Source organism: Sodiomyces alcalophilus, assembly GCF_042370955.1.
Source record: "Sodiomyces alcalophilus JCM 7366 unplaced genomic scaffold ACRALscaffold_8, whole genome shotgun sequence".
In the NCBI taxonomy this organism is placed as follows: domain Eukaryota; kingdom Fungi; phylum Ascomycota; class Sordariomycetes; order Glomerellales; family Plectosphaerellaceae; genus Sodiomyces; species Sodiomyces alcalophilus.
In genome coordinates this window covers 1,665,275-1,692,098 of record NW_027263539.1, presented here as the reverse complement: position 1 = coordinate 1,692,098, position 26,824 = coordinate 1,665,275, and the positions used below count along the sequence as shown (strand labels likewise).

The 26,824-nt window shown below is 54.4% G+C and overlaps 7 protein-coding genes across 8 annotated transcripts; 2 read left to right on the top strand and 5 right to left on the bottom strand.

Annotated features, from left to right (window-relative positions):
• Positions 1-841: 841 nt before the first annotated feature.
• On the bottom strand, positions 842-12,391 carry ACRALDRAFT_1083424 (uncharacterized protein; the record flags this gene model as incomplete). The annotated part of the gene is made up of 3 exons (XM_071019447.1): positions 842-3,599; positions 3,837-3,865; positions 3,921-12,391. 3 exons carry the CDS (start codon positions 12,389-12,391, stop codon positions 1,063-1,065), a joined length of 11,037 nt encoding a protein of 3,678 aa, XP_070871879.1. The 3' UTR covers positions 842-1,062.
• A 26-nt stretch (positions 12,392-12,417) lies between these two features.
• Positions 12,418-15,666, top strand: ACRALDRAFT_213193 (uncharacterized protein; the record flags this gene model as incomplete). Of its 2 annotated transcripts, XM_071024032.1 has the most annotated exons (19): positions 12,418-12,454; positions 12,504-12,563; positions 12,637-12,667; positions 12,701-12,757; positions 12,790-12,800; positions 12,845-13,111; positions 13,154-13,212; positions 13,272-13,672; positions 13,747-13,780; positions 13,883-13,897; positions 13,997-14,047; positions 14,094-14,186; positions 14,215-14,242; positions 14,295-14,486; positions 14,561-14,999; positions 15,052-15,324; positions 15,388-15,421; positions 15,471-15,629; positions 15,652-15,666. In XM_071024032.1, the coding sequence occupies 19 exons, from the start codon at positions 12,418-12,420 to the stop codon at positions 15,664-15,666; spliced, it is 2,256 nt and encodes a 751-aa protein (XP_070871877.1). The 2 variants fall into 2 exon arrangements, with proteins under 2 accessions (XP_070871877.1, XP_070871878.1); XM_071024033.1 differs by lacking the exons at positions 12,418-12,454; positions 12,504-12,563; positions 12,637-12,667; ... (9 more) ...; positions 15,471-15,629; positions 15,652-15,666 and having other exon boundaries at positions 14,085-14,256; positions 14,316-14,501; positions 14,561-15,375.
• Positions 15,667-16,501: 835 nt separating this feature from the next.
• Positions 16,502-18,435, bottom strand: ACRALDRAFT_1072667 (uncharacterized protein; the record flags this gene model as incomplete). The annotated part of the gene is made up of 7 exons (XM_071018009.1): positions 16,502-17,095; positions 17,152-17,319; positions 17,389-17,553; positions 17,634-17,734; positions 17,793-17,918; positions 17,997-18,174; positions 18,280-18,435. 7 exons carry the CDS (start codon positions 18,433-18,435, stop codon positions 16,502-16,504), a joined length of 1,488 nt encoding a protein of 495 aa, XP_070871876.1.
• Positions 18,436-19,084: 649 nt separating this feature from the next.
• Positions 19,085-20,171, top strand: ACRALDRAFT_1065863 (uncharacterized protein). The gene has a single exon (XM_071017228.1). It carries the CDS (start codon positions 19,299-19,301, stop codon positions 20,094-20,096), a length of 798 nt encoding a protein of 265 aa, XP_070871875.1. The 5' UTR covers positions 19,085-19,298; the 3' UTR covers positions 20,097-20,171.
• A 366-nt stretch (positions 20,172-20,537) lies between these two features.
• Positions 20,538-21,770, bottom strand: ACRALDRAFT_1072666 (uncharacterized protein; the record flags this gene model as incomplete). Its single annotated transcript, XM_071018008.1, has 3 exons — positions 20,538-20,712; positions 20,802-21,233; positions 21,340-21,770. The coding sequence occupies 3 exons, from the start codon at positions 21,768-21,770 to the stop codon at positions 20,538-20,540; spliced, it is 1,038 nt and encodes a 345-aa protein (XP_070871874.1).
• A 2,278-nt stretch (positions 21,771-24,048) lies between these two features.
• On the bottom strand, positions 24,049-25,348 carry ACRALDRAFT_1083423 (uncharacterized protein). Its single transcript, XM_071019446.1, has 2 exons — positions 24,477-25,348; positions 24,049-24,419 (listed from the first exon to the last, which is right to left on the bottom strand). Exons 1-2 carry the CDS (start codon positions 25,163-25,165, stop codon positions 24,308-24,310), a joined length of 801 nt encoding a protein of 266 aa, XP_070871873.1. The 5' UTR covers positions 25,166-25,348; the 3' UTR covers positions 24,049-24,307.
• On the bottom strand, positions 25,216-26,823 carry ACRALDRAFT_2022658 (uncharacterized protein; the record flags this gene model as incomplete). Its single annotated transcript, XM_071020103.1, has 9 exons — positions 25,216-25,409; positions 25,441-25,485; positions 25,539-25,758; positions 25,813-25,939; positions 25,980-26,462; positions 26,489-26,596; positions 26,628-26,638; positions 26,670-26,739; positions 26,801-26,823. The coding sequence occupies 9 exons, from the start codon at positions 26,821-26,823 to the stop codon at positions 25,216-25,218; spliced, it is 1,281 nt and encodes a 426-aa protein (XP_070871872.1).
• Position 26,824: the final 1 nt, after the last annotated feature.

The window sequence follows — 26,824 nt, the reverse complement described above, 5'->3', positions numbered from 1 at the left end:
CTGCTGCCTTGTGAGATTCTTCCTCATTCATTAGATGCATACGCCATGGCAGAAACTGTGGGCCGGGTCCAGACTAAGCACCCCCACATCGTTGAGAGTACCTGTTTATTAAATACAGTGTTTTTATAACGTAAAATTATCGTTAAATTAGGTAAGAAATGGCTCATTATCGGGGTCGTATCATAAACGAAGACAGAGTGACCGGAATAACTAAGTTCCGGAAAAAGACAGTTACAGTAAGTTGACACAAATGTCGAGCAAATGTACCCTCCTACGCCTGCCTATTGGCGTGGAGTTGCAAGTACATTTGCTCGACAGTTTTGTCGACACTTACTATATACGCAAGTACCTAGACAATCTCTACGGGATACACGTGTAGATCGGAGAATAGATCGGCGATAGATCGGCGATAGATAGGCGTATAGCTGTACCTAGGTACAGAGACTCAGGACAAGTGACGAGTACGAAGTAAGTCCCACTTTTTAGATGTACTGACCTGCCCGCGTTAGAAAACACATTGAGTTCAGATACAAATAACTTTACGAACTGCACTTTAAAAGCTTAGAAAAAATCGGAATAAATATAGCAGAAGCTATAGAGTGAAGATATCTTGTTATATCTTTCTAATACTTTGTGTGCTATCCCCTGGCCTCGATACAAGCAGCGAGCCTCCATGGCATTGACAGTATTCGGCTCTAGGTACGCGTTAGTGGGATAGTTTACTCGTCACTTGCTAAGACCCACTGTACAAGAGGAACAAGGGCGGGTGTCATGGGACCCAGTCGGAATAACCGAGTGTTGTCTGTTCGTACGAATATCAAGCACTTGACAAGAGAGGTGAAACATTGAAGCGTTCCAAGTTCTACGGAAATATGTGTGCTAGGAATACAGTGTCGGAGGTCCCTCTCGTGGGACCACAAGTTCAGTATGGGAGGTCGTCCCTGTCGGAATATAATACTTCCGAAGTGGGACCACAAGTTCATTTCTCGTTCATCAGTTCAACAGAAACCCCTGGCGCCATTTCTCCCAAGACCGATCGATACCTTGATTTCAACTCGCTCATCAGAAAGGTTGATCACCTACCACCTGCCTCAGGAATGCGCCGTCAACATGTGGCGGACGAATCTGCAAAGCGTCCTGGGCTTTGCGCAGGCTTTCCGAGCCATCAATGGCAAACGGTCGCCATCCCGCCTCCCACCACTCCTCCAAGACGTCCGCTTGCAGAACCATCTCTGCATTGCCGTCCGCGCGCATGGCCGCGAACCACTCCTCGGGCGACGCCAGCCGAACATCCAGCAGATCGGCCAGCTCGGCGTAGGTCCAGTGCCGTGTTCCCGTGAGATGGTGGATGGCCGGCTCCGACTTCTTTCCCCTCGCTTCGCCTGCGAGGACGCACATGGCTCGCACGAGAAACGACGCATCAACCCAACTCATGCCGCCGCCTGCGCTGCTGCCGAAATCCGGCACGAGACCCGTGTGTAAGCTACCAGCCAAGATGCGGCGGTTGATGTCGGTCCTGGGGAGCGGGCAGCCAAGAGGTTGCGCCGGCGCGCACATGCAGGAACGAAAGATGGAGCTCGGGATTCCTTTTTCAGCAGCTGCCGCCAGCAATTGCTCCGCCACCCAGCGAATCTTCAGGTAGCCGAGGTTCTGCGTCGTGCCTGGCCGCATGTGCGACATGGGTACTGGCTTGGTGGAGATAAAGTCGGGCGACCGTGTCGTGGCATTCCACGCTTGAAGATGTGGCACCGCCCACGTGGACAGGTAGTGGAGTTCTTTCACATTCCCAGACGTGCCGCCCGCCAATTCGATCAGGAACCGGAGGGAGCCAATGTTGGCTTGCCGGAGAGAATCGTAGCCCTTCAGCAGCGACACTTGGGATTCCAGGTGCCAGATTTCCGAGAGCTCCACGTCGAGGGCACGAATCTCGGAATCCTGTAGTCCCAAGGTGGGATGCGCCAGGTCGCCGCTGTACGGTATGATGCGGCTGAAATGTTGTGACGCAAGGTCCATGTCGAGTTTCCAAGCAGCAAGCGCCGATAGAATGTGGGCTCTGCTCTCCTCCTTTCCGGACCCGGAGACAGCAAGACAATGGATCTCCACATCATCGCTTTCGCGAAGCAGGTGTGCCAACAAGTGGGCTCCAATCATGCTTGTGGCACCGGTGAGCGCAACAGCGGATCGGGAAGTGTTATCCTTCGATCCACACGGGCGGGTCCAATCGCAATCTGCGGGAAGGGCGATTTCTTTCTCCCAATCAATCGTTTTCACATGCGACTGTGGCTGCTGCTGCTCCACGACGTCTTGGCTGTCGAGTTGATGTGCATCGAGGTCGTGCCGCCCCAAGTTGCTGTCGTCTACTATGGTCCAGCTGTCTGGGGATGATTGTTCCATTCGGGGCGTCAACAGCGCTGCCATTCCCTGGATATCCGGGTATGCGAACATGTCGGCCAGGGAAACATCGACGCCATGCGTCGCATAGATCAAAGTCCGAACCCTGAGCAGCAAGATCGAAGACCCACCTGCGCCGAAGAAGTCCGTGTCGCGCCACATCTCCCGATCGCTACCCAGAACTTCGTTCCAGATACGGGCGAGCGACCTTTCTTGGTCGCTTTGCAGTTCCGCCCGTCCCGCCGATGGTTGGTCGTCTTCCATGCTGATATCCCAGGAAAGCAAAGTCTTGTAATCCAGTTTGCCCGTTGTGGTCTTGGGCAGATGGGTGACGAACTTGATGTCGTTGGGCACCATGTGGACGGCGAGAGAGGCCCTCAGCCTTGCTTTCAAAAAGCTGGCCACTTCCGCATGCATCTCTTCTTCTCCTTCAACGCATTCGACGTACGCAACCAGCCAGCCATGCAAGTCGTCTTTCGGGTAGTACACCACACCAGTCAGGCCGGATGTGAAGCCTGAGGCCTCGCCTAGCTGGGAAAGTGCGGCGTACAGGACACTTTCGACCTCATCCAGCTCCACGCGCATTCCTCGAATCTTAACCTGTCTGTTGCCAGCAATGCGCCCGAGCGCTCGGAGGTTACCGCTGGGCTCCAAGCAGAACATGTCGCCTGTGCGGTACAGCAGCGAGGCGTTCACGTTACCAGGCTCGCCGTGCTGGTTTTCGTTTTCGTCGGTCAACAGATGATTCGACACGAATGCGTCTCGAGTCAACTCGGGACGGTTGATGTAGCCGCGGTTCACAGTTGGTCCTCCGATGAAAAGCTCGCCCGGCACGCCTACGGCGGTCTTGCGGCCTTGGCCGTCGAGAATATAAAACCGGGCAGGAGCAAGTGGCGGGCTCAGTGGCAGGAAGTCTTCCGCCGCATCTTGAGCTGTGCAGCGGCGGAGAGAGTTGATGATGGTAGTCTCCGTGGGTGCGTAGCCGTTGAACAAATCCGCGTAGGGCAGGTTCAGTGACAGGAAGCTCGTCAGGACCCAGGATGGCACAGGCTCACCGCCAAGAGTCAGGCTACGCAGGACTTCCCATTGAGCCAGTACCGCCTGGTTCGGCGCACGCAACATCAGTTTCAACTGCGTAGGTGTGAAGATGCAGTTGGTGACCTTTTGGCGGACCACCAGCTCATTCATCTTCTCCGCCGAGTAGCGTTCTGTCAATGCAAGTCAGTCTAGTTTCAACGACGAATGGAGCGGAACTGTGGAAGATGATCACCTTCTCGCGTAGCGATGATGAGAGTTGCGCCATGCAGGATGGTGCCGAAAATCGCATGCAAGGACATGTCGAATACGAGAGCCGAAGAAAGCAACATTCGGTCGTTCGTGTTTGTCCCGAGAGTTTCGTGATACTGTTCTCCCTGATACCGAAGCTGCTCATGTCCGATATATACTCCTTTCGGTCTGAGTCCCAGTTAGTTTGCTGAACAGTGGACAGTGAACACAATGCTCCGCAAGAGAAGAAACTAAGAACTGACCTTCCAGTAGAACCACTCGTGAAGAGCGCGCAAAAGACATCTCCGGCCCGGGTGGGCTCCAACAACACAACCGTCTTGTTGGTCCCAGATGCCTCTGTCAAGTTCCGCACTTCGCGAATGTCCATGATGCCAGCTGTGATGAGCTTCTGCTTTGTCGCTTTGGAAGATTCATTCACCAGGACTCTAGACAAGCCAGTGTCCTCGGCGATGCTGATGATACGGTCCACGGGAAAGTCTGGGTCGACGGGCACCACAATGCAGCGGGCGCGAAGGATGCCGTAGACGGCAATCATCATTTCGATGCTGGGCTCACAGCATACACCAACGCATTCCTGGGCGGAAATGCCGCTGCTCAACAGAGACTCTGCCACCCGTTTCGTGAGTCTGTCCATCTCCCTGTACGAAAGAGTGGCCTTTGCATCGACGAGAGCATTCTTCTCTGGGTTCGTCGCCACCCAGTGTTCGAAAAGGTCAGTGAAGAGAGTGTCTCTCATGCCCTGAATACTCTTGCCGTCAGGCATAGGGGGCTCAAGGAGTCGCGAAATCATCTGCGCATCCCGCGGTGATGCGAGTTCCAACTGGTCGAGACTCTTGTTCGCATCCTGTATAACTTGCTCCACCTGCATCACGTACATCTCGGCAAACTTCTCGGCCGTCTCCGTTCCATACATGGCGGCATCCAAGTCGAAGTGGAATTCCATGGAGCCATCTGCCGATTCCTCGACTTCAAGAGAGATGTCGGTCTGGGTGCGTGCGTTGTAGTGATTGTAATCGACGAACTGGAAGTCGCCGAAATCCGGCTTCGGGAAAGCACCCTGAGACTGGTAATTCACAACAATCTGGAAGATCGGGTTGTGGCTCGTCTTTCGAGGCACATCGAGCACCTGGAGAAGGTAGTCAAAAGGCACAGCACGATGCTCGTACGCCTGCAAGCAAACGTTGCGAAGGTCCTCCAGCAGCGCAGCGCACGTGCGGTCCTGCGAGAACTTCACCCGGAGGGGAAGCATATTGACCGTGAAACCGACCATGCGATCGAACGCTGTGTGGCCGCGATCACCATCCGCGATGCCAATCACGATATCCTCATCTCCAGTCAGCCCATACACAAGGCTGCCCATGACGAACGTCGTGAACATGAAGGGCGTGACCGCGCGAGAGGCACAGAAATCCTTCAGCCTCTTTGCATCGGTCGGATTCAAGAAGGCTCGAGCCGAAGAAGCTTCTTGTTGTTTCACGACCGGCCGTTCGGGGACTCGGCTCAGGGGAAGCAGCGACACGCACTCGGGGATCCGTTGCAACTGAGTTCTCCAGTAATCTTCGTGCGGACCGACAACCTCCCTCGCCTGAAGCATCGCGTTTTGCCACACCGTGTAGTCGATGAACTGCATGGGATCGTCCTCCAGAGACTCTTCAGGCTGCTTGCCGTCCATCAAGTTCTTGTAGATCTGGGGAAGCTCCTCGAAAATGGTGGCAACCGAACCTCTGTCCCAAGCAAGGTGATGTGACGCCATGTAAAATCGAGTACCTGCAGGACTCACCAGGAGCCATCCACACACGAGTGCGCCCTGGGAAGGATCAAAGACATGTCGGCGTGCTTTCGAGGTCAGCTTTTCGTCTTCTCGGGCAAAGTCAGCAGCCGAGCAATGGACCTCAGTCAGGGAAAACGTGGAGTGCTTTGCTGGTATTTGAAGCCAGCCCGATGCCGAGTCCACGATACAAGTCCGCAGCGCTTCGTGTCTCAACACCAGAACCTCCCATGACCTTTGGAATACCGTGGTGTTGACAGTTCCATTGATGTGGCAAGTCAGGAGCAAATTATACAGAGTCTTGTCAGCGAGGAAGTTGTGAAGAAACCACAAGCGACTCTGCGAGTGCGACAGTGTCCGTGCCGGTGCAGCAAGCTCCTCAGAGCGGTGTCTCTTTGGGTCGGGAAGCTTTGGGACATGATTCGCCCCGTCAGCCGTTCTGATGCGAGCAAGTGACTTTGAAATCATGGCGCTGATGGAGCGCGAACCCAAGACATCGAATATGGGCACGTCCAGGTTGAGCTGCTGGAAGATCCAGAAACGACAGGCGACGGCATTCAGAGAGTCAACGCCATACGCAGCGACGGACTGCGTGGGATCGAGCTTCGACACAGGGTAGCCGAGAAGCCCGGACAGAAAGTCCAAGAAGGCGGTGCAGAGCAAGTCGTGTGCAGTCGGTTCATCGACAGTCATGAGTCTCTGGACCAACGGTACGGCCACATCGGAACCTTCGCTTCTCGGCCCGTGTTCGAACAGGTGGCTGAACTCGGAGAATCCTTCCCAGAAGACCTGTCCTTGCGTGGTTTCCGTCCTGGCGGCGTCCTTGGTGGCCGGAAACATCTCAAAGCCGGTGACCAACAGGTATCTGTCCTGGTGCTTCGACTCGTGCACGGCGGCTTCCACAATGCGAAGGAAATCACCGGCGTTCAGCAGCCGCAGGCCACTCTTTTTCAACGTGCGAAGGGTATCAGCGTCTTCCGCGAGCGTGCCGACGCCCTCCATCGCGCCGAGTGCGATCGAGACGGCCGGAAGCCCGAGTGCTCGCCTGTGTTCGGCCATGGCGTTCTGGAAGGCGTTGCCAGACGCATAGGCAGCTTGCGTTCTGTTGCCCGAGATGGACGAGATGGACGAAAACATGATGAAGAAATCAAGCTCATCCTGCAGAGTGGCCTCGTGCAGGGAGACGGCAGTATCAACCTTGTGGCGCATACCAAGGTCCCACTGAGTCGGCGTCATGGTTGAGAAGGGCGAGTTGTCGAGGATGAGTGCCATGTTGAAGCATCCGCCTATCGGCATGGTCGAACGCAATGTCGAAATCGCCGCCTTCATGGCCTGTGCGTCGCCTGCATCTGCTTTGATGGCGAGGATTCTTCCACCCAGCGCATCCATCTTTTGCATCGCCGTCTGGGCGCCTTTTGAAGACGCACCGCTTCTGCTGATGACGGCAAAGTTCCGAGCACCACGCTCGAACATCCACTCCATCAGAAGTAGACCAAGGCCGCCGAATCCGCCGATCAGAACGTAGAAAACGTCTTTACGGAAGATGGCCGAGGCACCAATGTACCTAAATTCTTGGAGGGCTCCAACCTCATGGCCGTGGTTCAAGGCGACCACATCGCCTGTCTGGGAAGCGTGGGCCAGAGCGGCTTGCACACTGTCTAGGCCATACTCCGGTAGACTTGCTTGGTGGTCTGCGATGGAGATCCAAGCTTTCCCGAGAGACTCGTTGAATCGCGTCCTGCGAAGAGCCGACTTGACGTCCACCACCTTCCCATTCAGCGTGTATCCGGCTTTGGGTGCGAAATCCAGCTCGAAATCGACAGCTTGACGCTCATCACGGATAACATGACACCCAAGGAAACGAGCCCCATGCTCGAACGCACTTGTGCTGTTGTTCGAGAACAAAACACGGATGGCATCGTTGGTTCTGACTCGGGCAATCTGGGTCATGATGGCGTGAGCAATCGCATGAGCCGCAAGTGACAGCAGAATCTTCTTGGGGTCCGCCGAGTGCGGGACTTCCAGGGTCTGTTCCACAGGTACCCGGAGTCTCTTGACATGGCAGCCAGGCGAGTAGCCAACGCGCAGCTGATTTCCCTCGACTGTCGCGCCGAGGAAGAATTGGCCCGGATGGTAGGCGGCAGGCTTGTGGCAGAAAGCGTCTTCGACGTCTACAATGTCGACGATGGAGAGCTGCACATCGAGATGGACAAGTTCCTCTGTAGCTGGGGCTGCGGCATCCAGATGTCTGATGGGGTTCACAATCATTTGGCCCGGTTGTGCATGGCCAACTTGGTGATTGACACTGGTGATGCGCGAGAAAGCGCGATGCACTGGGCCAGCTCCGGCGATTGCGTTGAGTTGGTCGTCTGGCAGATAACGTAGAATCTTGAGCTGTCCGTCTTCGAAGCGCATCTCACTTTCCTTCGACCCGTCGCGCATGGCATTGAGTACAGGTGTAACGACAGAATCGAGGGTGTGTTGAGTCAAATCGGCCCGGACATGAAGGGATGCAGCACTTAGCAATGGCTGCTCAGATGACAAGGTGCGAAGGAAAGCGCTCGCAGCCCCCCAGTGAGGCAAGTCATTGCTGTCCGTCGTAACCCATAGCAGCTTCCTGGCATCCGCCACCAGCTTTTGAACGCTGGAGAGCCAATCTTTGGGCGGCATGAGGCAGAGAAGCGATTTCCCGTCAATGTCGAAGACGACCAGGTCCACAGGCTCGCCCGCTGTGTGCTTCTCCGCGGCTGCATGCAGAGACTGCACATCTCGTAGGGGGGTTGCTTCTGTCGAGGCTGCAGAAATCATCAGGGTTGGATGAGTCTGGCTGGGAGAACGATCCGGAACTTTGCGACGGAAGAGCACAGCTGCGGTTGATGGATCAACCTCTACCGCACAGAGCCTCTCGGTTTCGCTGTTCCCCTCCATCGTCGGCCCGGTACGTGACTGCAAGACGCATATGTAGCCTCCAGGAGTAACCAGATGGTGATTGTTCTCGTCGAATTCCGCGTCGTCGATGAAAAGCAGCCTGAGATCTTTCGGAGGAAGAAAAACCTCATCGTGGATGACTCTTTCACATGCCAGTCCCTTGGGTTCCAGCATCGTAGTAACGGATCGAAACCTCGGGCGCTCGGATGATCTTGCACCGGGCAGAAGGCTCAGGACCAGCGCTTGGAGCTTCTCGCTCTTTGTTGCGATGCCGATGTCGCAAGATGGCCATTTATGGGTGACCAGCTCGATGATTTGTGCAAGGCTCCACGAGGCGACGATGTCTGAGGTCTTCATCGCGGCTATGTCGGGGAGCCAGGCCGGTGTGAAGAACAGAGAGCTGGTAGGCGGCCTCGCTCGTTCTTGTTCCGCCACGATGGACGTTGCTCCTTCAACGATCAGGCTCGGAATGCCTGAAGATGCCATGGTGAGCATGGCTTGTCCTCGACCTGCCGCACAGCCCTGGATCCTCATCTTGAATTGGACCGGGGATTCAGATGCTTCAACAGCTTTCAAGTCGACGGCAAGCTTGTCGACCGTCGTCAACGTATATTTGGCAGGATCAGCCGAAATGCCCATGCGACGATAAAGCAAGCCGAATATCCAGTCAAAGAGTTCCAAGTCGGACATTTCGATGGATGTAAAACTCAGATGGTCCGTGACTTCGCCGGAGACGCCGGCGTGATCAGCCGAGGAAAGAGACACGGTTTCAGGACGCGGAGGCAAATCGCTGTCCATATGAGCAACCACTGCTTCATCTCGCTCAACGGTTGTGGTCTCGGGGTCGACGGGTAAAAGACCGGTCGAGGAAATCGACATGTGCCCTTCCAAAGCGGTAAACCAGGTGCCACTGGCACTGGGTGTGGCATCATGGATCAACAAGCGAAAGGTGAATTGGTCACCAGCGTTCTGCGGAATCAGCAGAAATTGCGTCTCAAGTTCTTGTCGTGAGAGTATGGCGGATTGATTCGGCGACTCGTGGAAGCGAATGCCGGTGAGCTGGATGGTAGGTGTGTCGTACAAGTGATCGCTTGCAACTTGCAAGCCGGCCCTGATTGCCAGTTGAAGCAAGAACGATGGCGAGAGCGAAGATTCGCCCGCGGCGGCTCGCTCGCTGAGCCATGGCAGCTCGTCCGTCCTCAGGATATTTCTCCAGCACATGGAAAGAGGAGTGTCGTGGGGGGCCCTCGATCCAAGGATGATGTCGCGTCGGTGTTGCCTGAACCGATGGGCACGGGAAATCCTGCTCTCAGCCCAGTGGATGGCGGAGTGATCCCAAGGATAGCAGGGATAATCGGTAGGAACACGATTTGTCGTGTGCGAAAGACCAAGTGCAGCAGCACCGTCGTGTTCGAGCTCCAGGGGTATCCGAGCTGAGATCATGGCACCGACTGACGAGAGAAGTGCCAAACTGTCGTCTAATCCCCTGCTCAGAGTGCCGAAATATTCCGGTGTACTGCCCTGTCCAACAGCAGAGGCAATGCTGTCAATAGCAGGGCCTTTCAGTGCAGGGTGCGGTCCGACCTCCAAGTAAGCATCTACGTGCTCGAGCTTCGCCAACGTAGCGATAGCATCATAGAAGCGAACGGTTTGGGTCATGTTCTTGGCCCAATACTCTGGGGTCACTTCTGCCGCGTCGATGGATCGTCCGTATACGGATGAGTACATGGTCGTAGGTCGTTTCGAATTCGCGTCGAGTACGGGCGATACTCCCGCTTTTTCAAGAGCGTTCCTATAGGGCCCAGCCAGGGGCAGCATGTGATGCGAGTGGAACGCAGTATCAACACGTAGTCGGCGGCAGAAAACACCTTCAGCCGCAAATCTTTTCACAATCTCGTCAATGCAGGCGGCATCTCCGGAGATTGTGCAACTCGACGGCGAGTTCACGGCCGCAAGGTCCACCTTGCCGCCGTAAGCGCTCAGCATGCGAGTGCACTCCTCTGCGCTCATGGATATAGCAGCCATGGCACCTGGCTTGGTAGCTGACGCAGCGCTCATGAAGACACCGCGATAGTACGCGACCGTGATGGCATCTTTGAGCGTCAAGATACCAGCGGCATACGCGCCAGCGACTTCGCCAGAGGAATGCCCCACGCATGCCACAGGACGGACGCCGAGACGGTGCCAGAAGCTGATCAGACCGAGCTGCAAGGCGGTGCAGAGTGGTTGTGAGTAGCGGGAGCTATTGACGTTCGACTTGGCGGGGAGGAGGCAGAGCTCGTCGCGCAACGTCCAAGATGGTGGGTCTGGCAGTCTGGATAGGATGCCGTCGCATTCGTCGATGACCGAAGTGAAGATGGGACAGACATCCAACAACCCTTTGCCCATCTGTGCCCATTGAGCGCCTTGCCCGGTGAGTACGAGGGCGAGGCGTTTACCTCCTTCATCCCCCTGAGATGACATGACAGGAGGTAAGGCGTTGTTGGCCTCTGCGCGCAGTTTCTGGACCAGATCGGTGGTCGATGAAGCCACGAAGAACTGGGACTTTCGTAAGAGCGACCTGCGCAGCAATGAAGTGTACGAAACATCGCTGATGTGAATGCTTGACGGCGGCGATGCTGACAGATAAGAAGCGAGATGATCCCTACTCCGAGCAAGAGCGGACTCGGTATCTGCGGAGACCTTGACAAGGAACGGCCTCGCCACGGATGTAGTGTCTGGCTCAGGGGTAGTGCGCAGAAATTGTTCCAGAACAACGTGACCGTTCGCGCCACCAAAGCCGAAGGAGTTCACGCCCGCCATGCGTGGTCGACCTTGTTTCTCAGGCCAAGGGATGGTGGAGGTTGGGATTCGCAGCTCGTCAAAGTTGATCTTGGGATTCTTCTCGACAAGATGCAGTTGGGCAGGAACAAAGCCGCGTTCCAAGCACTCAATCGTCTTGATGATTCCGATGAGAGCAGCGCAGGCTTCGAGGTGGCCGACGTGACATTTTATGGAGCCGGCAATCAGCTTTTGGCTGCGCTGCTCGCTCGCAAAGACCCTTTCGATGGCGCCCATCTCGATGGGATCTCCCACTTTGGTACCAGTTCCATGAGCTTCCAGATAATCCAGGTCACTCGGAGAGATGCCCACACTGGAGTACAAGTTGCGAATGTTTTCCTCTTGCGCCGCTCCCGAGGGCAGTGTGATGCCGTTGGTTCGTCCATCCTGGTTCAGCCTGGAGCCACGGATGACGGCCCGGATCGGGTCGTTATCAGCGATTGCCTTGTCCAGAGGCTTCAAAACGATGGCCATGACGCCTTCTCCGCGCGCATAGCCGTCGCCAGAGGCGTCGAAGGAGTGGCAACGTCCGCGCGGGCTGAGAAATCCGAGTTCGCTCATGGTGACAAACATGTCGGGGTTGAGGATGAGGTTTGCTCCACACACCACAGCTTGGTCCGCTTCGCCTGCTTTGAGGGTGATGATGGCCTGATGCAAGGCTGTCAATGTTGATGAGCATGCTGTGTCGATGACCATGGACGGCCCGCGGAGGTTGAAGAAGTAGCTGATGCGATTGGCCGCAATCGAGTTGGAGGTTCCGGTAGAGTGGTATTTCGGCGTCGCATCGATATCCCGTAGCAAACTCGTGCCATAGTCGCTGGTGAAGAGACCGGCAAATACAGCCGTGTCCGAGCCTCGAAGCTTGTCCAAGGGTATGCCGGCACTTTCGAATGCCTCCCAGCAGATCTCCAGGAGGAGCCTTTGCTGAGGATCGATTGCTGCAGCTTCGACTGGGGCGATGCCGAAGAAGGAGTTGTCGAAGCGGTCGATTCCGTCCTTCATCAGGTATGCATGGCGAACATTCGTCAGGCCTTTTGTTTTGCCGTTGACTTGGTCGTAGTAGCCCGAAAATCGGGCGCTCGTGTCGGATTGCAGGTCTTCACCCGCTATCATGGATTGCCATAGCTCTGCCGGGCTGTTTGCACCGGCGACACGACACGACGTGCCGATGATGGCGATGTTTTCGGAGAGAGACATGTTCGAATATTCCAAAAAGAGCGATTATGGGTCGTTGCCACGTTCTTGACGGCTGCCAATGGGGTCGAAGAACCTCGAGATATACATAAGGTTCACTGACTTGCCCACGTAGCTGGCAGGCTGGCAGTAGGCCTAGCTGGCATCCCCTCTAGGATTGGAGCGGACCGCGGACGTGTGTCGTTCCGCAAGTTCGGTTCGGTCCGCAGCTAAAGGCGAGGCCGAAGCGGGATGATCCTCCGTGGCAGGATTCGAGAAGGAACCGCTAGTGCGGCGCAGGTGCAGCTTCATCTGTTGTATGGTTGGTGCAAGATTGCGGCGAAGTGAGAGGCGTCTTGCGGAGTGGCGCAATGTTGTTGTCCGCGGTTCGTACGAGCAATGCCAAAATGAACATTGCTGAGTTGCTCTCAGAGTATAGGTCCTATAAAGCACGTGCTTTCCTTGGTGACCACAAAGTTGCTGACACAATACGGTACGTACGCACGATATACGCAAAAATGAAGGCTCACGGCAAAGCCAAGATGCTCCTTGTCGCGGTTCTGGCAGCCCTGTCCCAGCGCGTTGTTGCTGAGGACTGGACTCAGAAGCTTCTGTTCCATGGCACGTCGCTCATACTGCGTCCCGATTACAGCAACCACGAGGCAGCCAACCACACGGTGATCTCGGCGAACTTTTATTCATACTTTGGACAGACTGGATACATCAGCTTCGGATGGTCAGTAGGTACGATCCTTTCCCGTGGACACCGACTAACCGTTTGATTAGGTGGCTACCGGCAACAGCAGATGCGGACACTACTCCATGCCACCCGGATAACGAGGTATGTGTGTCCCAAGTACAGTCTTCGACTCTTTGGTGCCTCAGTCACTGAATGACGGGTCAGCAATTCGACTGGTTCGAGTATACGACTTCAAAGATCGACTGCACCAGGACCAAGTGCCGCGCGCACATGGTGAACTGGGACAATGTCCCGAAACCTCAGCAGCCGTTCCTGGAAGAAGACTACGTGTTCCGGACGGTCACGGCGTTGGACGACGATGCGGGCCGCTTCCACCTGGGCTACTTTGACGGCGAGGGCGGGGCTCTGGCGGTGGGTACGGCCCGCCCTCTGAGCTTCGGGGAAGAGACAGAGGAGGAATGTCGAAAGGCGCTGCGCATGCTTCGTCGCGTGCAGGCCACGCGAGGTATCGAGCTGCCATTCGAGCTCTCTGATGTCTGCGGAACAGTTACCAACATGGGGGTTGGGTCGTCGTCACAAAAGCCGCTAGCGCTGCCTTGGGTAGGGTGAGATGCAGTTGAGGCCCGCAAAAGCCTGATTAGTGATGGCAAGCAGTGGGCTTTGTGATTCGTCGAAATAGCTTGAAGAGTTGCAAAGGATCAGGATTTGCGGAGGTGTTCTAAGCTTATTTTTCTTACCTACAACGTATATAGAATAAGGTAGTAAAGGGGGGCGGGAGGATTCTGCCGCCTTGGCCGCGCTGCGCCCTCCGCTAGCGCAATGCATGGACTGTCTTTACCGAATAAAGTCATCTCAGGCCGTGTTACTTTTCATAATTCGAGTGTTATTAGGTCCGTCGGAAGGCTCTTTGGTGACACAGGTTCAAGTAGATAGTCTCTCTAGTCGTTCGAATAAGAGATATCTGGTCGTATGAGCGTATTGTGCCTTGGCCCTGCTATACACTAAAGTCCTGTCAACATGGCAAAGATCCACGACAATCCCGCCGTCAGGCGTACGCTTTTCTTCACTGGGCTGGTAGTGCTCGCCGAACCCTTGGCTGCAACTATGCTTCTCTCTTTTGTCGTGTTCATGGTTCAAGACTTTCCAGCCATGGAAGAACGAGCTGTCGCTTTCTGGTGTGGCGTCATTAGTAAGAAGCACGCGGCAACATCAATCAATGGAATCGAGTGGCTGACACGATCTTGACAGCATCCGCCTTCTTCGTGGCCCAGGTATTCACGGCACCGTTGTATGGTGCTATTAGTGACCGCTTCGGACGGAAGCCGGTGCTCCTGTTCGGTCTGACCGGCTCTGCCATGTGTACCATCTTATATGGTATTTCCGGCAACCTGACAATGGCCATTGTTTCACGAGCGCTCTGTGGCCTATTCAACGGTATAAATAAAGAGAACCGTCATGTTGACTCGTGGTCTGACTGACATTACCCTTCATAGGTAACGCTGGCGTTTCGCGGACGTCAGTCGGAGAGCTTGCAACCAACAACGGCCTCCACCAAGGTCGTGCATTTTCCATCTTTGGACTTTGCACGGCCATGGGCACCCTTTTGGGGCCACTTGTGGGCGGCTTTCTCTGCCAACCCGCAGAAAAGTATGGTTTCAAGGGGCCGAGCGAGCTTTTCGTTCGGTATCCATATCTGCTCCCTTGCGCCATCGGGGCATGCTATAACCTCGTTGTCGTCGGGCTTTGCATTCCTTACCTGCAGGAGACGAATCTGGACACCACTTCCAAGCTCTCCGCCGAGCGCACAGGACTACTCGCGGACGAGGAGACCCCCCTCATCGTTCCGCAAAGGGATCAAGATGCTTCGACTTTGAGCCCTGCGTCGAACGGCAATGGCACCCGCAGCCTTGTCATGCTGATAGTCGGCCACGCGTTGGTTCATCTCCCTGGACTCTTCGGCCCCATGACGCTGACCTGATATCAGAACCATTGCCCTGCACGCCATTTCATTCGACGAGATGTACCCCGCCATAGCAGCAACACGCCAACCCATCGGCCTGGGCTTTTCGTCGAGTGAGATTGCAAAGACTTTGCTCTTCCTCAGCCCCGTAGTACTCGCTATTCAATTCGTCGGTTACCCGGCGCTCTCGAAAAGACTGACGTACGCGACGCTGTGGAGAACATCGTCGATTCTCTTCTTGGTCGTGTACATGTCCTTCCCCCTCACCATCGAGTTGCCCAATAAATCATGGCTTCAGTGGAGCTACCTCTTTTTCCTTCTGGCGATTCGTATAACGGCGGTGGTGCTCGGTTATACCAGTGTGGCGATACTGGTAAGGGCTGAACATCCCAAGGTCAAGACTAAAATGCTGTTACCCTTTGCTGAAATGTCCTTTCATCAAGCTCACGTTATCTGCTCCGCCCCATCAACGGGGCATCACTGTGTCTTTTGCACAGGCGGCAATCTCGGCGAGCAGGGCCATAGGCCCAACTGTAGCGGGAGCGTTATGGTCTTGGGGCCTGTCAAATGGATTCCAGACGCCGTTCGATCAGAACATTTTGGTATGTCCGTCCTGATTTTGAGCATGTCCGTCGCTGATTGCTTTGCAGTTCGTCTTCCAGTGCCTAGTGGCTACCTTGCAGTTACTGACTTCGTTTGGTCCCTCTATCGAGACGCCGCGAGAAGGGCTTGGGTCAGCATGAGGGTGTTGGGTGTGTACTCAGTAATGGCGTGAAAAGGGAAGCGGGTCAAGGTTTGGGTCAAGGTTTGGGCAGCTTCGCTACTTGCCGCAGGGAACTTCAATGTGCGAACCGGCATGCTCGGTTAAGGTGAATGGTACAGTGACGAGACAAAACTGTCGAGCCGATGTACTTACAAGACCACGTTATAAGTGTGCGTAGGTAGGTACATCGGTTCGACGCTTGTGTCAAGTTACTGTAGTCGTGTATGAGGTAATACCAATTGGGGAAGCTCAGAACGGTAAAGTGTGCGTGGAGAAGAGAAGAAGCGAAGCCTACGGCTATTCGTACTTAGTAAGCAGCTAAGACTCTGGAGTCACATGACTGACCATCCATATCCAACTTGAAGGGCCCGGGCCGGCATGGCTCCGCTTAAAAGTGGATACATGTATGTACCTAGTATACCTTATTCGTACGTGCTCCTTCGCAAGACCCTAGGAGTATCTCGCATCACCTGCCCGTATACCTAATTCCTTCTTTCCAGCGTCCATCGACTGGGCGTATACCGTATCGAGATACAAACATCTGTCCGCTATGCACGAACCAATGGAACATCTGCAACTCTGGAACTGACGACAGACAGAAATGTAGCTCGACAAAGACATTTTGAACCTCAATTTGCTACGTCCACCCTCGTACAAACAGATGAAACCATGTTGACTTCAACACGCCAGTCTCCAATGGCATTCCCCAGTCTATGTACGCCTCACAAACTCCACCCTTTGTTCCCTATCGGGCGTATACACGAGAACATGGTTGTATTGCGGCACTTTCGGCTTCTGACCAGAAGGCAAGCCGAGTTCAAAATGAGTCAGTGCATGGGCGAGGGCCGTCTTAATCACGGCAACAGCCAGGAAGCGACCAGGGCAGGCGCGAGATCCAGCGCCAAATTCTAGCGCCTGCGCATTCGTCGAGACGCTGAGGAAGCGTGCGCTCTGATCAGGCTGCTCAGTGCGTTGGCGATACCATCGGAAACCGTCGAACGGACGAGTTTGGGTCTCGCGGTCGGCATCCGGGTCGATGGACGGGACGCAGACATAGGACGATGCGGGCAAGACAGTGCCGTCGCTAAGATGAAGAGGCTTGAGTGCTTTGCGGTAGACCGAGAGAACATTCTGCGAAACGTGGCGTGCTGATTCCTTGATGAAGCTGTCCATTTTCTCGAGTTTGGCCAGCGAGGGAACCGACAATTCCTTTCGGGGGTCTGCAGATCGGACTTGTTGCAGTTCGCGGCGGAGGTCGTCCGTATACTCGGGATGAACGGCAATATCAATAAGGGATTGCATGACCTGCCTAATCAGCCAGTGTCTTTTGTTTCCAAACAAACACACGACATCCAACTCACCCCAAGACCAGTGCTGCGAATTCCCGCAAAGTTGAGCTGGATCAATGCGATTACCAGCGCGGATATATTGCCCGGCTCGCGGCCAACGGCAGTGGACCGTTGGATCCACCACTGTATAAAGTCTCTCGGCGGTGCAGGACCACCTTGGCGCATTGTCTCGAGTCGATCCTGGATGCATGTGTGTTAGACAGTCCATTCTTACCTCTGCTCGCGCAATTCTTGACCTGCCATACATACCATGACTACCGGCCGGATCTTGTCCTCCATTCTGCGTACGTTGGCCTTGACATGGCGGGGTCCTTTCATGAAAGGTGCAGCGACAGGACGAAGCCAAGCCGGCACACGCATGAGAGATCCGGCCACGCCGACAGAGCTGATGCCCAGGTTAACGCAGGCGGCTTTCTGTTACGGCAGTCAGCAGGCGGTCCGGGGCAAGATTCCAGGGGAAAAAAAGACGCGACGAGTCCCGAGTCCCGACATACCCACTCTGGATCTCTGGCCAGTTCCTCCCCAACAAAGATGCGCTGGTACAGGGAGAAACAAAGCCCAATGCAGAAATCATGGACGGCCAGCGTCGTTTTATCTAAAGTTGAGACGAGTCAGTCATCGAGACTCACAGTTGGATCATTCTGATCGCTCACCATCATCGGAAGAAATATGTGCGTGGAAATAGGTGGCAATGTCTTCCTGAACGGCGGGAAGATACAACGAGATGTGTTTCGTTAATTCTGTCCGGACGTATTCCACTGCCCAGTTGTAGGGCCCGTCTGTTGATTCGCAAGTTAATTCCGCGAGCGTGCAGGGAAGCTAAATGAACAAGGAACAAGGTAGCGGGCGGCACGTACCAGGATCATCCGGAGTCAGAGACCCGACATAGGTCCATCGGCCGAGCAGTCGCTCATAGAGGTCGGTATTGGAGCTGATATGGTCATCGGGTTTCCAAACGTATTCGTTGATGAATTTGTGCGGTAACACGTAGATTTTACGAAAGGGGAGGCGAAGCAAATATATCGTTTCTCGCATCTGTTATCGCAACTCCATGAGAGATGAACTCAATGACCAGTGTAGCAAAACAAAAGAAAGAAAAAAAGAAAAAGAAGAAAAAAAAGTCGCAGAAGCGATGCGCACCTGGGACCATTGCTTTTTGACAACATTCTGTAGATCTTCGGCAGTTTCGCCGCCTCGCTCAGGGAAGTTGGAGTGAGATGGGCGGTACCAAAACACAGCGATGGCGACGGCGAGGAGCGAGACTGCGATTCCCAGCGACGACACGTACCGCTCCATGGCGGTATCAATCGAGATGTGGCTCATGCTGTTTGTTGTTCGTTTTGTTGGTGGACTGTGCGCGCGCACAGAGATGGCCTGAAAACCGTTGCTTACTATACCTACACATACCAATATATTCAATTCTCTTTGATAGTCTAGGATTCGGCCGAAAGTAATATCCACCCAAGTTCACACTAGCGGAAGCGGACGGAGGCTTACGCGACTGGAGTCCCCACAAGCCGGATCCCGCCGCTGCGCCGCCCGCTAGCGGGAAGCGCTCCGCTAGTACCTGTGTACAACGATGGAGTTACCGTACGTTGTATAAACTCCTTACTAATCCGCCAATACGCTAGTCCCAACCGCTCCGGCAACGCTGTCTGCGCGCGTGTACATTTGAGCTACCGGTATCTATTCCGCAACCAACCTGCATGCACCTTAATCGATTAACTAATATGAGACCTGGGGCTGAGCAACCAACATGCTTCCTGTCAAGGCGCCGAGACCGCAGCACGGTGCCTAGCCGTCTGATAGGCTGGTCGCAGCGCCGGTCAAGGGAGTGACGCAATAGAGCAACAAGTGTCGCACAGGCAAACGCATAGCCAACACGCCAAGAGGGGAATTTCCATGTATATTGACATAGGACCAACAGCAGGTCGGTGGGGATGATGGCTGGAGAGCGTAATAACGGCTGCGAGCTGTCTCTATAAAGTGAGAACGGCTTACCAAGTGGCAGTCAATAGGCATCAATGCTTCAGCAGTATAATATTCGAGAACCCCACGCCCAGCAGTAACAGAGACTCTGACACTCCGCCGCGACCTCATTTCCGACTCCCTCGCCTTCTCAATTAACGACGCAAGACGATTACGTCCACCGCAATCCCATGTCCGCTCGATACAGTTACAACAACGTGCTTGCCAAAGCTCGAGTGCTCGTTCTAGGCGGCTCCTCGGGCATCGGCTTCTGCGTAGCTGAGCATGCGCTATCTCTAGGCGCCATTGTCACCATCTCTTCTTCGCGCAAAACAAAGCTGGACGATGCACTGGAACGACTAAAGAAATCCGTGCCGGGCGCAGCGTCTTCTGTGGATGGACACGTGTGCGATCTGTCCAATGTCGACTCCATACGCTCCAACCTGGAGGAGCTGCTAAAGAGCGCCACCCGCACGCAGCTACTAGACCACATCGTCTTCACTGCAGGCGACGGCATCAAGATTAGACCTGTTTCCGAGCTCGAGGTGCCGACTATCCAACGCATGGGTCACGTCCGCTTTTTCGGTCCCATGTTGCTCGGTGGACTCGCGCCTGCGTATATGAAGCCGTCTAGGACGTCTTCCATCACTTTAACCAGCGGCGCAAACATCCAAAAGCCGGGGAAAGGATGGACGGCAGTCGCGGGCTACGGTGCTGGTACCGAAGGAATCGCAAGAGGTCTCGCCGTCGACCTGGCTCCTATCCGTGTCAATACAGTCAGCCCTGGCGCAGTGCACACCGAAATGTTCGACGAAATCCCAGAGACTAGGCTACCCTCGGTCCTATCCGATTTCCGCAAACGGAGCTTGACCGATAGTGTTGGCACACCGGAAGAGCTATCGGAGGCTTATATTTACTTGATGCGATGCTCGTTCGCCAGCGGTTCATTGATTGAAGTGAACGGCGGATCGTTATTAGCAGGGCCCTGATGCTCTCTTGCACCCGTGCCAATTTCACAGACTTATTTAGCAGATAGCCATATGAAATCCATTTGATTCCCGGTTAAAGCGTGATAGCAGTTCTTGCCGACAGCGAATGACCTATTTCTAAAACGGACCACGCTCAGATACGTTCAGCACCTGGCTGTGTAACCCGTACCCCTCGCTGCTGGTGCCGCTAAAGTAGTAAAGAGGGCAGCTGAATCCGTACGACTGTGTGGGTGGCACAAGCAGCAACTTCTGTTGATCGAGTAGAGGATAAGAAAAGAAGAGATTTATGTACACATATAGATAGGAAAGACGAGAAGTAAAGGCATGAAAAATGCAGGAAAGACAGAACAAAGACTCGCAGCTCGTAGGCTGCACTCAAAATATCCTCCCATCCCATTATCACCAAGGGTCCAGTCTATCTCGAACATGGGCTCTGTCTCCTTACACCCGCTGCGCAGCATCCTGATCCCGTGCGGGGCTGAACTCTAGCTCCATGCCGTCATCCTCGACCAAGTTGAGCTGAACATGGGCAGACCTCAGCTTTGCTTTCTCGCTCTCTCGAAACCCAAAACCGGGATGGCCAATACACAGGGCAATGACGGCAAAAACGATGAATCTGATCAACCAATACGTCAGTTTGTGAGTCGTGAACCCCAGGAGGAATGAGAGGAGGCGAGAAAGAAGGGGGAAAAGATTCAGACTTACAACCCCTCGAGACTGATGTAGAGCCTCTCGTTGGTAATGCGTGCCGAGCCCAGATACCCCTCGCTGAGTTCATCGACACGGTAAATGCACCGGCCGAGGATGAAGAGGAAGGCCACAGAGAGCATCCCGAAGAAAAGCTCCTGGGTCGGCCCGACGACGTCACGCATCGGCACGTCGGGGCGCAGCCTGCGCACACGCCGGAGGTACCGGACCATAAAGTCGATGAAGAGACCGCAGAATACCACGAGTACGATGACTTGCAGGACGAGGCCGGCCATGGAGAGGTCGATGCCCTCCTGGGAAACGCCGCTGGTGAGGGTAGACAGGGCGCCACCCGAGCCCTGGAGAGCGAGGCAGATTATATCGGCAAGGATGAACCAGTAGAAGAGCCGGGCCGGCATGCGGGAGCTTTGGGGGGAGAAGAACTCGATCCTAACACCAGTTAGCTCTGGACCTTGGCCTAGGCAGGAAAAGGGGATCGGGGTCGTGGAGAGGGCAGCAAAATAACATAAAAACGGCCGAGGACGATGGGACGTACGCTTTAGATAACGTCACATAGATGGAGGCAGTGAAAAAGACGGGGGCCGATGTGATGCAGACGGCCTGGGTGAGGAAGGCTGAGAAGTTCCAAGGATTGTAGAAGAGTTGGACGCGCCCAGCATAGCCAAGGATCTCGAAAAGGCACCCCGAGGCCATGAATCCCGCGAACCACCAGCTACGCCACCGCCAGCCCAGGTAGGCATGGACTGCAAGCAGGAGGGCATACAGGACGATGAACATGATGTTGACGCCGAGCATGGGCCGGTACTGATAGACCGACCATTCGATGGGACAGAGGTCCAGAGTGCAGTTGGCGTCGGGTCCAAAGACATTGAACATGCCAATGTGGACGTAGGATCCATTGGGGAGCTGGTGTATGAATTCTGGGGGAAAGTCGTGCGGGAGGTACTGGATCATGGAAGCGTCCATGGTGGTATGTCGCCAGGGGGCTGAGAGAATAACAGGTGAGTGGAAGACAGTGTAGCTTGGAACGAGTCGTCAGGGAAGAGGTTGAGTTGGAGTAAGACAGCAGAAGATGGTGATTCCAAGTGGGAGAGGTGGGAAGGAGGGTAGAAATAAGAGAGGGGTTGATATGTGTGCAAAAGTGTTGAAATAATTAGACTTTACATGAAAGGACATAACAGGGCCAAAAGAAACAAGAAAAGGTATCCCACGCCAAACCAGCCATTCATTACATCGTAGAAGTCGCGTTACAGCAGCCTCAAGATATCCCATACGGTAAGGTACGATATGCGCGCACCATCTTACATGCGGTGCACTCTTCCCAGTCCATGCCAGACAGCCCGCAGGTCTGCAATGAGATGAGAAGGTATGATTTTATATGTTTTTATCAGTTAACGTGACCGGCAGCCGTACCTACGAATACACGCATACTGAGTAGTGGGAGAACTCGTGGCGTTTTGGTGGAATCTTGAAAGTTGTTGAGATGGATCCCGACTACTGGGTCCGACAGGACGGGCACTAGCGCGGATCACACATGAATCAAACTGTTTTCATTGGCAGGCCCAAACCTTAAATTCGGTTCGCGTCGTAGCGGGGACCCAGACATGGTCCGTGCATAATCGAGTCTCGTGTAAGCAACCGGTATAGACTCGACAGGCAACAGGCGACGGCCCATTGCCGCAAACTCGTGCGATGCATGCGTTGAATCGAGAATAGATTCATCTCGCGCTGCTTCGGTTCTTGAGTGGGGATGCCCGCTTGCATCAGGGTTCACAACTTAAAGACGAAGATTGGCCAGCTAAGTAATCTCAGCCGTGCATGACAACGCGGAGCTGCAGCCCAGAAGCGGGGGGAAAATGTCACTCCTGCACCATCCACTGGGTCAAGATATCGGGGTTGAGTGCTTTCAACCCTCCCCAGGTGACTCTCTCACTTTGCATATTCCGTGTATTACTTGTCACATCGTGCAGTTACAGTAGTCATACTGGTACCATAGTGGCCTGCAGATTTGACATCAGAAAATACTCCTTCTTACGGTTGACCAATATGCTGTTCATATTTCACATCAGTGACCAGGTGTACTGTGCTGGACAGATCAGATAATCTCATCGATAGTCTAGAGACTGATTTCACGTTACGACGACAGAAATCATCATATAGAAAAGTCCCCAAGTATCGAATCTTGCCATACGATGCATACGAATAGGTCGCAGCCACTTGGGAAACGAAGGCTTTTAATAGTTGCTACATGCACCGCCTCCTACTACTTATAAACCTGTGATCATACCAACTCGGCTGCCCGTGGGCCATAGACAGACCTCAACAGTAGAATGATTCAGCCTATAGCAGCAGCATGCCATTCGTCAGGGGTCTAGATGTCACCAACCCAAGCAGTCCACTCACAGCCTGCCAGAGTCTGACGGCGACATGCGGCGGCAAGCCCACTGCATGGGCCCATGACAGGTTCTTTTATTATTTCTTTTCTTCAATCTTGGTTCGGATTTAGATTAAAAGGGATGAACGAGGAACATGTTTCAAGAAACATTACGCGGGTGGTCGAAAAGTGTTTCTCGGACACGTGGACAGGTGGCGGTCGAGGAGAGCAAAAGGTGACGAGAGATACCAGAGTTCAGGATAACATGGCAACTGACAAAAGACCCCCAAGATGATCTTTACCCAAAGGCCCAAATGATAACTGGACCCAAGGGGGGGATGGAAGAGAAAAAGTTGGAAAAGAAAAGTGGAGGGAAATAGTTGAAACATGACCAACGCGGCATACACGGAGAAAAAGGAGAGGAGAGGGTCTCTGGTCATCTACCCTACCTGTGTTGGTGATGGAAGAAGACGGCGGCTTCTTTAGGCAAAAGGAGAGTGACTTGCGAAGCACGGAGGACAGTTAGCGGGTAGCGTGCCGTTTAGCCATTTTGTGCCTGTTTTGTGCTTGTTTTGTGCATGGTGGGGGATGAACAAGTCACTACGCCTTATGAATGAAATGATTGGCTACAACACCTTGTATGCAAGGAACAGCGAGTCGCTAATTGGGTAATGCGACTGTAGATGCCAATTTCCCACGATGCAGGGGCCGACACACCAGCTTGCCCCTTCGGGTTAAGCGGCGGGGTTAAGGGAAATGAGGCACACGGAAACAAACATTGGGTTGGTTCCTGACCGTCCCGTGATACAAACTGACTGGCCAACTTGTCAATGGTCAAGACTTATGGTTAACAGAATCCGGAGATGCCGACGATTCAACGAGCAGTTAAAAATCATTGGAGAAGATTAGCATGTCACAGATGGTCCAGAACCTCAGAGAAAATTAGGTGTACAGAATTGATTGTATGTGCCATGCCGTAAAACCTATGATCAAAGAAGAGAATCCTTTTTACATATTAAAAAAACGCCGCGCGAACCTCCCTTGGGGGTGTCAAGAAAATCGTAATATGTACGATGGGGAGGGACCTGGCGTGATTCACAGCAAGCACTCTCCATCACCGGGTACCAGTTTACGCGAAAGCGTAAGCGGCAACGGCAGCGACGGCGGCAACGAGGACGGAGCCGCTCAGGCCAGCAGCGCCGGCCTCGACGGGGAGAGAGGCGGAGGGAATGGCAGGGATGCTAGGGACATTATCAGCATCAATTGTCTGGACGTCAGGAGTAAAGGATGCTACTTACGTGCCGTTGGGAGCAGGCTCAACGGGAGAGGGGATGACGGGGGGAGGAACGACAACGGGAGGCTCGGTGGCGCAGGGAAGCTCAACGGTCTCGTAGATGACGGTGGGGATGACGGTGGTGATCGAGGTCGAGATGGTCTTGACGGAGACGCTGACGCACTCCTCCTCCTCGGGGGCCTCAGTGGGGGCGGGCTCGGGCACGACGGGCAGAGCGGAGGTGACCTCGAACTCAGGCTCCTCGGGGATGGGCTCAGGGTAACCCGGGACGGCGGAGGTGACCTCGGGGTGCTCGGGCTCCTCAGGCCACTCAGGCTCCTCGGGCCACTCGGGGACACCAGTGGGCTCGGGGACCTCGGGGGCCTCGGTGGGCTCGTCCTCACCGACCTCGCAGACGGTGGTGCTGGTGCCGATGGTCTGGGTGATGACGACGGTGGAGTCGCCGGGGCAGACGGTGACCTCGGGGGCGCAGCTGGTGATGGTGAACTGCGTGGTCTCGTAGACGGTCTTGGTGGTCATGGCAGCGACGCTGGAGGTGATGACGGTCGACTCGGCGGGGCAGTCGCTGACGAGGGGCTCGCAGGAGGTGACGGTGAAGTACTTGGTGACGTACTCGGTCTCGACGGGGGCCTCAGAGATGGCAAATCCCATGGCAACGCCAGCGAAGGCGGCAGCGGAAACAGTGACACGCATTGTGAAGGTGGGTTGGGGAAATTTCTTTTGAAAAAAGAAGGCGAATTGGTTCAAAAGTCCCGTGGGGTGGGGAGTTTAGAGAGCGAGTGTGGTAAGCTGAAAGCTTGGTAAAAGAATGGACGACCGAAGTCAAAAAGTTGAGCAGAGTGCGCGAGCTGGGGATTGAGAGCTTGGCTGGGGAGGTGAAAAAGAAGAAGAGAAGAAGGAAGGACAAGAACACAGGATGGGGGCACTTTAATACCTCCTTGGTCGTCATGTAAGGAAAAGGGGGGCACTGGCGGACGAGGATAGGTAACTCAGTGCCGCGCATCCCTTGCCATCTCCCATCCACCCATCATTCGTCCAGTCCGGGAAATTAGATCGTGGCGCTGACCTCCATCCCCAGGGGACGCTAATTCAGGGGTTGAGTTGGGGCCGCTGGGTGGAAGGGACTCTGCCATGGTTGCTGGGAGCACTTGGGCGGTCAAATCAACTCGGCCCCACAGGAAGAAAGAGAAGAGAAGAGGGGGGGAGATCTTTTGTTGCCGGCCAATAGGACTTGGGAACATCTCGTCACCGCATCGTTTCCCCTTTCGGACCGTTCGAGGGCAAGTCTACGCACCGTGGTTGGACGGCACGGATCAATGGGGTGGTGTGGTCTGAAGGACAAGGCGAAGGATGCCGTGTGCGGCGAGGTACATACATGTTACTGGGCGGTCGCCTTTTGTCGAGCCCATTGGGTCAAGGCCCGAGATGGGCCGCCTATGCAGAGCGGAGGGGACGACGTTTGGAGCTCTGAGTGCGCGAATGGTTTGTGTACGTTGTACCTACCTACAGCGTAAAGAATCGCATTACGACGCCGCAAGGGTCTTCTGTAATTGCTATGGATGGTTGTCTCAACTGAGCGCCTTCATTTCCAACCAGGTCTAGACCATCGCTCTGCAATGGTTTTGCGAGATTGGTGTCTATTATTCTTTTGATTTTTGAAGAAACTGCCGCCTGAGCGGATGCCGGAACAGAGAGCTTCGACATGAATGCCCTGGTATGGTTTGATTGGGGGCCATGCTTCTCATTAAGAACGAATGGTACGGTACGGTACTGGGTATCGTGCACAAGTCGATGGCCCGGAGAACAATATGTATTCCACCGTACGCATCGTCCCAAGACGTACGGTGATGGCGCAAGTATACCTATGGATTCAGCTGGCCTTTCCTTTGTCCTCGCCTCACCCATCCCACTACTTGATTGTTGGACTGGGAGATTCGGTGTGTCCTTGGACGTTGGTTTAAAGAAAAGCGTCTGGAATGCGGATTTGCGGCTCTCGAGGTTCTAGTAAACTCTTACGGTTGTTCAACGGGCTGTAGCCATGCTGGAATGTATGAAAACGTGGTCAGTACGGATAGAAGAAGTCCCCAGTCAAGACAGTGCGCATTACCCAAGTCACCAACAGTACTTCCGAATAAGTGTGTTATGCCATGTGCACAAATCATTAGGCTGATGTCCGCTAACGCAGGAACAGACCCACCATGATTCCTGGCGCATATTGACTCGGTACCGTAGTCACCGAGGTAGAGTGCTCGCTGTAGGTATCCGTACTCTTTGCCATGTGTATGTAAGGAGAAACATAATACATATTCGTTCAACGTACTGGAGCACCTTACGAATATCTCGACAGCCATA